Source organism: Peromyscus californicus, unplaced genomic scaffold (assembly GCF_007827085.1).
Source record: "Peromyscus californicus insignis strain IS unplaced genomic scaffold, ASM782708v3 Scaffold_24__1_contigs__length_46423439, whole genome shotgun sequence".
Lineage (NCBI taxonomy): Eukaryota > Metazoa > Chordata > Mammalia > Rodentia > Cricetidae > Peromyscus > Peromyscus californicus.
Window position 1 is genome coordinate 1,912,761 of NW_026294535.1, and position 13,181 is coordinate 1,925,941.

General features: G+C 50.4%; 1 protein-coding gene across 2 annotated transcripts in view; it reads left to right on the forward strand.

Moving 5' to 3' along the window:
• Nucleotides 1-480: 480 nt before the first annotated feature.
• Rfx4 (regulatory factor X4) overlaps nt 481-13,181 on the forward strand; it is a 158,151-nt gene continuing 145,450 nt past the window's right edge. The window contains exon 1 of one of the 2 annotated variants that reach the window (XM_052752924.1): nt 481-943. In XM_052752924.1, coding sequence (XP_052608884.1) covers nt 901-943 — 43 coding nt within the window. In that variant the 5' untranslated portion in view covers nt 481-900. The remainder of the gene's footprint in view (nt 944-13,181) is intronic. The other variant, XM_052752922.1, reaches the window with a different exon arrangement.

The window sequence follows — 13,181 nt, forward strand, 5'->3', positions numbered from 1 at the left end:
GCTTCAGTTTCCCCTTCCACACCCTCTACTCCCACGCATGTCCGCGGATCTGCGTGGAAGAAACTCAAGACGTACTCCCTTTGCATTGCTCCAGGGCCCCAACTCAAAATCTAACTCAAGACGGAAACGGGACCTGTCTCCAGGGGAGAGAAAACAGGAGTTGGGCCCACTCGTGGCCGCACAGAGACTCCTAGGGCTCGGGCACCTTCTGCAACCCCCTCCATGGCTGCACCGCGCGGGGCCCGGGCGCGGGAGGGCTGGAGAGGGGGGCAGATCTAAGCCAATTTTGATTTCGCCTATAATGAGTGCCGGGCTGAGGCTGGAGAAGGCCTCTGGAACTTTAAATAAGAAAAACGTTGCTAATGCTATAATAGAAGGGGGAAGTCGGAGGGCTGGGATTGCGTCGCTCTGAGCCCCCCTTTTCGGAGGCGGCTTTTCTTATTCAAAACAGGCCCACAATGGGCTTCACAGTGCGCCTCGCCACGGCCCCATCTGACGAGCGGCCATTCATCAGGCCCGCTGGCCTATCAATGACATTGCTCCCATCGGGGCTCCTATAAAATGATGTTTTTTCCCATGAAACATCCGCAAACATTTTGACGGGTTTAGCTTTGCCCGACTGGATTACTGAGTGTCCCCTCGCTCGCTTACTCGCTCGCTCTCTCCCTCTGCTCCAGCTCGCTTCCTTCCCTCGCTTCTTTGCCTCCTTCTCTTTTCTTTTTCTGGTTCTTTCTTTCCCCCCTTTATCCTTTTGCCCTCTCACCCCTCGCCTCCCTCTCTCTCTTGCTACCCATTTCTTCTGCCCTCCTTCCCTCCCTTCCTCCCTGGGCATCTCTAGCACAGGGGGATCCCCAAATATCAGGACTTTTGGGGGGCGTCTGTGCTGTCCATGGGAAGAGCATGCATTGTGGGTTACTGGAGGAACCCGACATGGATTCCACAGGTTAGTCCTGGTGGGACTTGGGGGGAGAGATTGGGAGGAAAGGAGCAGGGACCGGGGGACTTCAGAAAGAGCTGCAGAAAGTTCATGCGGGTCAACTTGACAGTGAGATCCCAGGAGAGAAGGCGTGCAGAAGTTTTCGGTCCAGCGCTAAGTGTGTAAGTGAATGCACGGAAGTGTGTGTGGGGGTGTAAATGCGTGTGTGCGCGTGCGCGCACGATGCGGAGCGCGCTTTCACTTGGACATAAAGTTGCATAAAGATGCTCTCTGGCTCGCGGCGAGCTCGAGGTGCTGCTACTTGCGGGAACTTTGCGAGCCAGCCTCCCCCTCGGGCCCCGCAGCTGCCCTAGCTTTGGGCAGGGTAGTGGTGTGCTCAGGGTCTGGGGTGAGGCCCGGGAACGCTCCAAAGGCGGGGGAGGGCGACCACGTCTCACCGCGCGCGGGAGGTGGAGGCTCTTGCTGCAGGAGCCGCGCAGCTGGAGGGAGTGGCGGCGGCGAACCCGGTGGTCCTGGGGCATTCGTAGCTTTGGGCTGTGAGAGCTGGGAGCCCAGAACTGTAGCCTCCCGGGCGCGAAGAGGCAACCCACTAGCGGTTGTCTCCACACGGAGGCTGTAACCTAGTTGGGGGGAAAGCCGAATACAAAGCATCGGGAGAGGCCTGAGTTCTGGCATTGAGTTCTGCGAACTGTGCTTCAGTTAGAGGGTTGTGTGGTGGACATCAGGCACTAGGGTCGCCATGGTTCACAGCAGAAGGGAAGACACGGGATCTCTTACAACGAAAACACCCAGCATCTCCGTGCATTCTCCAGTCGACCCGTCAGCGTCTATGCCTAGTGTCTTTGGGGACCCGCCACACTTCTAAATCTCAATTACTTTTCCTATGTCCGTTCCTTGTAGAAGTTCTCAAAAAGTTTACCCCCCTCCCCTAGGCCCAGTCTCTTCACCAAGCCACTCCAATCCCTGCTGGGCCGCAGCTTTGGAGTTTCTTGGGGGTGATAAGAGGCAGCCTGGACAGAGGCGGCAGTTTGACCGAAACCTGGGAGAATGTGAGGGCAACGCAACCGAGCAACAAGTGCCTGCTGGCCTCAGCGGTGCCCTGACACACATAACTTAATTGCAAATAAACACCACAGACGGCTCTGCCCACTCCACCACCCCTAAGCAGGTCGCAAAAAGATGTGTGATGGGCTAAGCGATCTAGATAGCTTCCCAAAGATCGTTCTTCGGTTCTGGGAGGAAGGTTCCAGGCCTCTCCTCGCCTACGTTGCAGACCTGGTGGCCGAGACCGAGGACCCAGGGGTATCAGCGGCATTCCAGGATACTTTTCTGTCTCTGAGCCAGTCCGGTCCTCGCGTTCCCCGGGGTGGCTGTGAGCCCCCAGAGAGTGGTTAAAGCCTAGCCTCCGAAGTCGTGCTAATCTGCAACACACGGAGGCAAGAAGCGATCTTGCCTGGGGAGTGCACCCGGCTACGCAGACCCTCAGGCCCTGTTGGGATCTTCTCCACACCCCAGTAATGCTGGATCTGGAGGGAGAGGGAAGAGCAAAGCTTTGCTTCAATATATATATATATATATATATATTTTAATTCAAGGAAAGCCTCCTAAGAGCTACAACATTAAAAGTGAACGTATTTAACCAGATTACACCCATTTACACAGAATTAGTGGCTGGGGATTTTCAAGGGGTCCATACAAGATCTCGGGGCCTTCCTCATACCTTACATCAGGAATGTCCCAGCTGGACTCTTGGTGCGGAGTGCTGTAGAACTGTGGAGACGTTCTATTTTTAATCACAGATTATTAGGTGGTTGTGGGACACTGGCCACCTTCACCCCAACTTCAAACACCCCAAATGGGTAATGAAACCCCAGTGCCTCCCCCTTCCCGCTCCCCTCTCATACTTAAGATCACACTCCCGAACTCAAAATCAAAAGTTTTAGTTAATGGCCGCAATTGAGAAGTCATTCCGGGCGCCCCAGGTGACATTTCACATGCAAACTCCGGACAAGCGAAGTGCGGCGCGGCGAGGTCCCATCCAGGAGCCTTCCTTCACCTCCCTTCCAGAGAATTAATCCAATTAGTCTTTCTTCTGAGTTTCTCTTGTTATGTAAAAGGTTCATTCCCCTCCCTGGGCGTGCAGAGCCCCGCGCTCCACTGGGCAGTTCGATTCTGTTCCTGAGGGTAAGGTTGCGCTCAGCTAGAAACACGAAATCAGTTATTTCATTCTTAACGGGCTCAAACAGCAGGCTCACAGCAGTTACTGGAGCGAAGTCCAGAGCATCCATGTTCAGAGGGGGCCAGCAAGCCGAAGCTACAGTCTCTGTCTTTTAAAAGGAAAATCCCCGCAAAGTGCCTCGGGCATGGGAGAACGGGTTTGCTGGGGCCGGGGCTCTAGTGGCCTGCTTTGGGCCCACTTCAGCGTGACCTGCGGAAACTTACCCTTTTGTTCCGCGCATCGAGCTGGTAATATATTCCTTGAGTTTTTCCAAAATACACCACAAGTGTGGGGCCAAGACAATGGCCCTGTCGGGGGAGGCCCCCGGAGCCGGCGCGCGCCTCCTGGGTCCTCGGCTCTCTGGTTTCTCTACACCACAAAGCAAAGCCCCTTTAGGACGCGGCTCTGGCGGCTTCGGCAAGCTCCACCGGGCTGCAAAGGCAGCCGGTGCGCTCAGGATCCACCGATTTGCGGGTGCGTCGGGACCGTTTCGCAGTTAGCGCCAGCGCGCTGGACCCACCCGGTCTCAAAGTGGGTTCCTAGGCCGGTTTGTCCCTCATCTCTACGAGGGCCGCTGGAGGTGGCTGCTTGTTCTTGGCGGTTCGGGTTTGATTCCAGATGCCCCTATACAGAGCAGCGCTGTTCAGCTAGCTGCTCCTTACTTAGAAATTTGAGAACGAGCAAGGAAAAGTGGATAGAATTTTCAGCCATCAAGAACTTGTGCAAAGTGGGCCTGGGACAGGTTGGTCGCCTATGCGTCAAAAGGGTTGTTTCTTGTTAAACGGGATGGCTCGTTAAAGAGGTGCATTGTGGCGCTCCAACTGGAAGCTTCTAACTCTACCAAGTTTTCCCCCCACCCCGCGCCTCCAAAACTCAGAATTGGGGCGTCAAAGATTCTCGAATCGGATCTGAATGCCTGGGGCCCACTGGTGGGAAGACACGCTGCTCTGCAGAGATAGTGACCTGGTACTAGGTCCAGCCTAGTTTCGTGGGCCCCAAAGTGAGACATCGTGGGGCCTTAGGTTTTTGCCCACGGGGTAGAGAGCCCCCAGAGAGACAGGCCTGGAACCTCCGGCATCTTCCCCCAGACAATGCTCTGGGTAAGTAGGACTAGCCTCCTTGTGTAGTCCCAGTCCTTGGCTCAGAGCAGGAAGCAGCGGGAGATATGAGCCTTGCTACTGTGCTGAACCAGACGTGCGTGGTTTTGTGTGTGTGTGTGTGTGTGTGTGTGTGTGTGTGTGTGTGTGTGTGTGTGGCCGGAGGGGTGGACTTGCGTGGTTCCACTCTTGCCACCTGCTAGCATCTGATCTTGGCAGCAGAGTCAAGTGAGTGTGCGTGGTCCCCAGATTCCAGATTCCCGCGATTGCAGTCCTGGGCCACGCGGCCCCAGTACACAGGCCTGGCTCCACGGGCCTGCGGCTCGCGATTACACGATTATCCAAGGAGGGCCCGGGATAGCGCCCTTTTCCAGCGCGGTACCCAGAGACTCGGAAAAGTTAGCCAGGGCTGCTCCGCGGCTCAGGCCTGGGATCTGAACAGCCGCCGCCCCCACCCCCCTACCCCCTGCTCGTCGCCATGGAGACTGCTGGAAGTTGGTGGTGGAAAACAGACCCGGCGCAAAGCAAAATATTATGAGTGCAGTTGGGGTGACTTCAGGGGGGCGGGGGACCCGAGGGCATGAGCGGGAGCCAGAGGCGGACAACAAAGGGCCGAGAGCAAGGAGGGAGAAGAGTTTGTTTGGGGCCTCCCCGGCGCTGTGTGAGTGCTGGACCGTTCTGCTTCCCAGAGGGGCCAAAGTCTCTAATTTCTCTCCAGCAGCTACACCTTTTCTCAGCCGGCTTGTGCACCCTTGCTCCCACCCCGCCTCTACGGGTCCTCTTCCAGCCTCCCCCCTGGTCCTGAGTGAGGCGCCAGCTGGGCAGTACGCCCGCCTCCCCAAGAGCCACAGGCTAGCCAGCGTGAAAGGTTCTGGCTTTTCTTCCCCACGACCCGTGGGTCGCCCAGGAGGAATTTTCTCATCCCGCTCCTCACATGGGATCTGAAACCCGACATCTAAGAGGTGGAGAGGGTGCCCTTTCTGGCATTTCCCTACCCCTCACATGCATCCTTCAGGCTTGAGTTGCCATTCTAAGGCAGCCAGCCACTTGTAGCCTGACTTTAGATCAGTCGAGCCCTTCCCAGACTGTGTCTCCACCTGCAAAAGACCCGCAGACAGTTCAGAGTGGGATTCTCTAACAAGTGAGATCCAGCTCTCTTCCAGGTTTGGCTTTCCTACGGGGTCCAGGAAGCAATGTGCGAGGCTAGGCCAGCACTGTCTGAACTGTGTCGCACAGTGACTGTCTCCCCAAAACAGTAATATTCTAAACCACGTGGGAATTTCATAGTCAGGAACTTTGAATGTCTCGTTTTAAAAGATCCTCAATTTCCTTTCTCGATGTCAGCCTAAGGTGCATTCTTGTCGCCTCCCGGTCCCCCGACTCCTGAAAGAAAGGCACTAGATTTTACAGGAGCTGTATTAGGTATCAACAGGGGTTTCCAGATGTTGAAGGCAGCAGCAGAGGATCTGACGTATGCTAGAGAGGAACACACAAGCCAGTGTTCCACTGCCAAAGGAAAACCACACTCTGGTTCCTTTCTTGCATCTCCAACTCCCCTGATGGCAGTTTGGGCAAAAGAGCCCTTCCCATTTGTTTGAGGCTCTGTTGACCCATCCACGAATATGGAGTAGATATAAAAATGTCTGCATTTGAGTATGGCCTACCCTGTAATTCCAGCACTCCAGGGGCAGAATCAAGAGGGTGGCTGTGAGTCTGAGGCCAGCCTGGGCTAAATAGGAAATACTCAACCAGTCACAGATACTTACAATAAATTGTCTCAAAAAGACACCAACTGGCTATGTTCTAGCTAACATTGTACTGCTCAATGACATCCTTGTGTCCATGTGTCTGATGACACACACAGCTTGTGACACCGTACAGGTACTTTTGTCTGTGGAGTAGCTTCAGGGACATGGGTCCTCACGAGTCCTGCATGAGGGAGGCAGGGAGGAGGGGTGAAGCATGAGGGGGTAGGGATGTGGTGCTGGGAAGAATGGCGGTCCCTTTCGGTCCCCATGGTTCTAAGCTAAGCTGCAGTGCCTTCCGAGCTGTCAGTGACAGAGCTGAGATCTAAAGTGATGACGTCACAAACCAGAATGCTGGGAGATCAGAGCTTCACTTCCTCAGGCCCCTGACCGCCCACCCTACATGTTCTACAGGTATCTTGGGACCCTCTTCGGCTGCCCCTCTCGGGGTCCCGAAACTCTTCCAGATGGAAAAGGTGGGCAAAATCTCTGCCGCAGCTTTCACCCCACCCCCACCCCCACCCCACCCCACCCCACCCCCGTCTCCATAGAGACTTGTAGTTTGATAAGGGTTTTGCCGAGACAGAATGAACTCAAAGACTGATTATTGGAAGCTATCAGGTAAAAGTATAAGAGCCCTTTGGGTTTCACTCAGTCTCAGTTGGGTGGCAGACCCCGGGGACATCAAGGCCACAGACCCTGCTGTCAAGGATTTCAGAGTGTATGTTTCAAGAGAAACTGTGAATATGTCTTAGAATTCAGAGGCAAGGGTGATGATATTAGGTGGGGCCGGTGTCAGCCCCATAACAGGCATGTCACCATTAGCCACTTAAATGTTACCAGGACTCTGCATAGTCCCCCTGTGGGATGAAACAGGTGAGGTCACTGCTGTTGGTGGCGGTAACAGGAAGCCCAGAAGTGAGGGAAGCTTGCTTCCTCTCCCTGGCCAGCCTCTTGGTCAGCCTCCTGTATGGTTTTACCCCAAAGCAATGGGGTAGGATCTGGCCTTTGCGTGGATCTGACACCCTCTCAGTGAGAGAAGAGTGAGTGCATGAGCGTGGAAATCGTGGGCTGTTTTCTTGGGATGAGAGGAAGTGCTCTTGAAGGAGGCTGAGTTCTGCGTGGAAGAGGAGTTTAGATCACAGCAACGACTGAACGATAATGGTTGAGTGTTGGTCTCAAACAGGACAACCTGGCATGCACTCACTCACCAATTCATTCAAGAAAATCACGTCTCCTGTGTATCTGACACTTTGTTAGATAAAATTCTTAACAAAAAAGCTGCCCCTCTTCTCTACGACATAAATTTGATACAAGTAAATAAATAAATGGGAAATTTCAGCAAGTGAGAAACATGAAGGAAAATCCCATCTGAACTAACGAAGACAGTGTTGCTACCAGGTCAGCCCTCCATAGAAGCTGTCTGTCTCTGGCCTGAAATCCTGGCGTGGCCAAGTCTCTGTTTTGTCTTGGGCACAAGCATCCAAGAGGTTGTGAGTGAGTCCTCAGTGCGGAAGTGGTAGGAGAGGCTTTTTAAATACCCACTGGACGTCATCACTTCGCTGGGACGGTGAAATGCATCACTCGTGCAACGCCGGAAACCCAGAGAGAGAGGACTGTGCTCACAAGGTAAAAGTGAGAGCAGCGGGCTGAGCGCGCGCCGGGCTCTCGACACAGCTGTGGCCAGTGACTTTCTGAGCCCAGCAGCCACCTTGGCGAGGTGCACAGTGGCTCTGCCTTGTGAGCTGGTTACACAGTGTTCTCTGCTTTCTAAAAATACTAAGTGGAAGCTGTCATTAAAAAAAACCCTAAAGTTTAAAATAGCTTTTTTCACTGTATTTTTCACTTATTTCTTTTTATTGCTGTTAAGCTCCTGCTGTGCCTAATTTATAATTATAAATCAAACTTTAACACAGGTATGCATGTGGGATGCAGTACATGCAGAAACTGTGACTCTAGGCTTGCACTGGGGTCTTGGAAGGTATCCCTAGTGGATGGGGCGGGGGGACTACTGCATCTTTGAAAAGTATCTTATTTTGTTTTATTTTGAGACAGGATCTCACTTCGTAATCCTCACTGGCCTGCAATTCACTCTGTAGACCAGACCAGGCTGGCCTTGAACACACAGAGACCCACCCACCTCTGCCTCCTGAGTGCTGGGATTAAAGGTGTGTGCCACCAGGCCCTGTTTTATTAATTGCACTTTAAAATGTATTTTTAGTTTATCTTTTATTATTCTGGGGAGATGGGGTGTCCATGCACCGTGGTGGATGTGTGAAGGCCAGAGGACAGTTCTGTGGGGGTTCCTTGTCTCTTTCCATCTTTTATATGTATTCTGGAGCTCTAACTCAGGTCACCAGACTCTTTGTCCACTGAGCCATCTCCTCGCCAGCCCTAAAATATCCCCTGCCTGTGTTATTACCCACTCCATCCAGGGGTGAGGGCGTTGTGAGGGGGCGGCAGAGGGTACTGCAGACAACCTACGGTAATCCATTGTGCCCAAGTGCCAGGCTTAGTCACCAAACTGTCTCAACTCCTCCTTTTTCCTTTATGATGGAAAGAACGGCCAGTGAAGCCCACACCATGTTAGCCAAAGCAAGGGATGCTGTTTCTCTCCCAAATGTCACAATGACCCTTCAAGCCATGGAGAAAATAGTTGAGTTTACTGCTGAAAAACAGTAGGACTGTGAAGAAAGAACTCCTGTCTTTACTGTGGATAGGAAATGTGCCTTTGTCTCTGGGATTCATTTGAGGTTTAGTTAGCATGGTTTCATCTCTGACCATGTCATCTCTCACAGGCAGATCGAGACCACAGGAAGAGCCGCCAGGGAAATACGAGCTATTACCCATGCAGTCTTTAGGTGACTTAACGAACAGTACATTGCAGGGATGCTGTCAATCACAGATATGTGTTAAAATATGACTTCCGGTATATACAACAGGACGTAGTGGAAAGAGCATGGGATCTGGAGTCTCTAGACCAAAGTTGAAATCCTTGTTAGTCCATTTCTAGCTATATGACATGCCTTCTCCAAGTCTCAGTGTCCTTGTTTGCAAAGCTGACCCAGGCCTAGGGTTACTATGAAAATCCAATGAGGCCATGCATATTACTTAATTTAGCACATGACCCCTAGAAACTACTCAGCCAATGCCAGACCCCGATATTATTACCTGAGACCTGGCCCGCCTATGCTCAATTCTTGGTATCTAGTTGGAAAATGAGGACAGGATTCCTGGAAAGAGTTTAGACTGTCTCAACACGTCAGGATGCTTGCTGTCTGGACATGGCCTCTGTTTCATTTTTCCTTCTTAAAATGAATATTTTTAATGCTAGAGATGAAACCCAGGACCTCAAGAATGCTAGGCAAGTACTCTACCATGGAGCTCCATCCCGGACCCCATTGTAACGTCAGGAGAGCACTTTCTTTTCAAAAAGGCTTAGATTGAGGCGTAAATTCTACCTTCACTTCCACCCCTTTCCCATGACATAAAAAAGGTACTTCATGCCTTGTTTGCTGTGATTTCATCCCTGTGTTCCTCGGTCTATAAAGGAGGCGGGAAATGCGTCATTGTGGAGGCAGCAGCTGCTGACTTGAGTTCAGGTCCTGGGAGAGAGATGTGGGGATGGTTGGAGGAGATGTCCTCTGGGCACCCTGCTGAAAGCCCTCTAGAAACCCCTCATACTTTTCTGGTTCTGGGACAAGCCACCTCTGGTCCCCTACCTTGGTTCTCCTCTACTCTGCCTCCTCCAGCTTTCGGACCACACTTGTCTAAAGACTCAATCATTGTATGTGGCTTCCAGGAAGCAGGAAGTCTAGTCTTTCGGTCATTTCATCAAGGAAGGAAAAGCTTGAATTCTTTTGCCCTTCCTGCAGTTTTTGTATGCATGTGATGTATCCCCAAGTGTGTGTGTAGGTTTACACACCCATGCAAGAGAGGCCTGAGGAGGGCCCCGGGTGCCCTGGTCTGTTGCCATCTTACTTCCTTGAGGCAGAGTCCCTCACTAGATCTGCATCTAGACTAACAACTTACAAGCTCCAGCAGCCCTCCTGCCTCCACCTCACGCAGCAAAAGTGTTACAAGCTCATGGGTGTCCATGTCTATTGGGATTTGAACTCAGGTCCTGCTCCCACAGTAAGCACTCTCAGCTTCTGAGCCATCTCCCCAGCATTCGTATACACGCAAAGTAATTTGTATGTGCTATCCCTTTAATGTGGGAACAAAAATGACCGTTCGTTCTGTTTCTGTCTTTGTAATTTGATTTTTTACCTAAATTGTGGCTTTTGTTATTAAAAGCTAGGGAGTCAGACAGACAGACACACACACACACACACATACACACACAGGAGAGAGAGAGAGAGAGAGAGAGAGAGAGAGAGAGAGAGAGAGAGAGATCATAAAAAGCAGAAAAGAATGACATATGCTTTTACCTGAATTTGGCCCAAATTCAGGCAGCTAGGGCGGCGTTAACCTGTGCTCGTAAATTAGGTGGTTTCTATTGTGTTGTATTTGACCATCAGAACAGGAATTCTTTTTTTATTTTAACTTTTATTTATAGATTTTTAAAAAAAATGTATATGAATATTTTGCCTGCATGTGTGTATGGACCTGCATCATGTGCATGCCTGGTGCCTGTGGGGACCAGAAGAGTACATCAGATCCCTGAAACAGGAGTTACAGACAGTTACAGCCACCACATGGGTGCTGGGAATTGAACCTGGATCCTCTGTGAGAGCAGCCAGGCCTCTTAACTGATGAGGCATTTCCCCAGACCCAGGAGCATGAATTCTTTAAACTGTGTGCCTGGGTTCTACTTTAAACCCCAAAGTATAATCTGCCCATGCACAACCAATAATTGTTGAGCAGAGAACCTGGAAACATTGTTTTTTGGTGTGCTCATTTTAATTTAAAGACACAGGGAAGCTCTGGGGACAGTTTGCAACCCACTGAAGGCTAGTTAGTGCTCTAAGTCCTGTCTTCTAACCACACAGTTGTGCTAGCATTGTTTAGACTCAGCCCAAGTGAGTCTGTGGAATACAGCAGATATTTACTTAAGATGAGTAGAGAATTACCACTTCATAAGCGCTGGTGTCCTGAGACCGTCATAGTGGGAAAAATGCAACATCAGTCCATGCAAGTGACTGGATCTTTGAGTTGACTTTGGACAAGGTCATCCACATGAAGAATGACTAGTAACTACTAGTTACATCTTCAAGCCAGCCTCTGATTTTGAGGCACAAATGCATCTTGTTGAGAAAGTTATGCCAATTTGTCTTGAGCTTTACAGATAATTCTGTAAAATCTTGTACTTTGCATTAGATTTTGGAAAGAGGATGTGCTTCCTTGGATGTTAGAATTATAGAATGTATAGTTTAAAAAGTGACTTTTTTGAGTTCTGTGTTATCTTTTTGAGGACCATCAGGCTAAATGTGGGTTGTTCATGCACTCAACCTGTTTATAGCTTATGTGCGGAAGCAAAGTTCCCTTTGGAGTAATTAGGATTTCATATAGCTCCAGAATTGGACACATGTTACAAATTCAAATTTACTAATTATGGAACTGATTGATTAAACATTTCCCCATTTACAGTGTGAGTTCAGTTCTGCAGCAGGAATCTGGCTGAATGGAAATTAATGTCTGCATAAAGCTCTTTGCTCCACAGGAAAAAGGAAAAAGGAAATCAGATCAGATCATTTCATACTGTCCGGAGGTGATGAGTATTTGGGGTAAAATTTCTGTTTCTAAGAAACAAAATTTTGACTCTTTTGTTGTTGACTCTTCTGTCAAACACAAAATACAAAACACAAAACCATTTCTCCAGAAACCATGATTTGGCGTCATGGAGCATACACACACTTGGCTGAGAGAGTTTTGGAAGCTTGTGGGGAAGAACTGCAGATGAGCTTGGAGCCCTCGGTCAAAACACTGAAACCTGGAGAACTGCAGGGATGGTGTCCAGAGGGCGCAGCAGCTGTGAGGGGGGCCTCCGCCCACTGAGCTTTCATTTTCAACTCAGTGGGTAGAGTTTTTGAGGTCGCTGTCATTTGGGTAGGGGACCTTTCTACAAATGCCAGGCTTTTAGATTAAAAAAGAAGGAGGAGGAAGAGGAGGCAGAAGGAAGGAAGGAAGGAAGGAAGGAAGGAAGGAAGGAAGGAAGGAAGGAAGGAAGGAAGGAAGGGAAGAAGTCTTTCCTCTAATCAAGGCTCCATTTATTTGAAAGTCTGAAAACTTTGCTGTGATTGAAGGAATGATTGCTCTGCCTCATTGTGACTCGTTGGGTCTCATGCTGCACGGTGTTCTTATCCTGGCTGCCCAACAGTCACAGATGATGGATGCTGTGTGTGAGGAGAGCTGTCTGCACAGACTCGCCCAGGGAGCCCTGGGCAGCACCTGCCACACTTGCAGGGCAGAGGTCAGGGCAGGTGGGAGGCACCCTGTGGAGTCTGGGATCTAGTCAAAGTTCCTGGTACTGAGATTCCTAAAAAGAAAGGATGACTGTGTGAGTGTGTAAGGACCTCTAAAGACAGAGGAGGGACACATGGAAGGAGGAAGGGAGAAGGAAATAGAGGGAAGACAGGGAGGGAGAGAGAGGGAGAAGATGAGAGGCAAGAAGGCAATTAGATTGAAACCATTTTGGCCACTGATTGCAAGGTGATTAGATATTTTCAAAATTGTCAATTTCCTCTTATTCAAGCAAGCCTCTTTTTGAAATTGGATAGTGAGTTAAAAAGTTTTCCAAATACTTACGCCTGTAAGTACTTACGCATGTTCCTCTTATTGATTATATTGAACTCATGGCATTATTTATTCCAATTTCACACAAGAGGCCACTGAAATTCAGAGGATCTAGATAACACACCTAGACCTAACCACACTGTCTAGACAGTATTCTGATGTGGCTTCTCTGATTCCAAAGCCAGCTGCATCCTTCACTAAAACCTATAAATGGAAGGAAGACTTTGATGTGTACATTCTAGCTCATGCCCTTCACTAGTGTTTGGAGGTCAAATCTTTCCAAGTCCTTGTTGGAGGAGAGTAGCTCATACTGCACTTCTTTGGGGTACACTGTCATGGGGACCTGGCTGTGACCTGGTGCTAGCTGGAAGCAGCTGACTGAGGATGCTCACAAGTGGTCCTTCCAGCAGGGCACCTCAGCATACAGCATGCCTTGCATCTCAGATCGC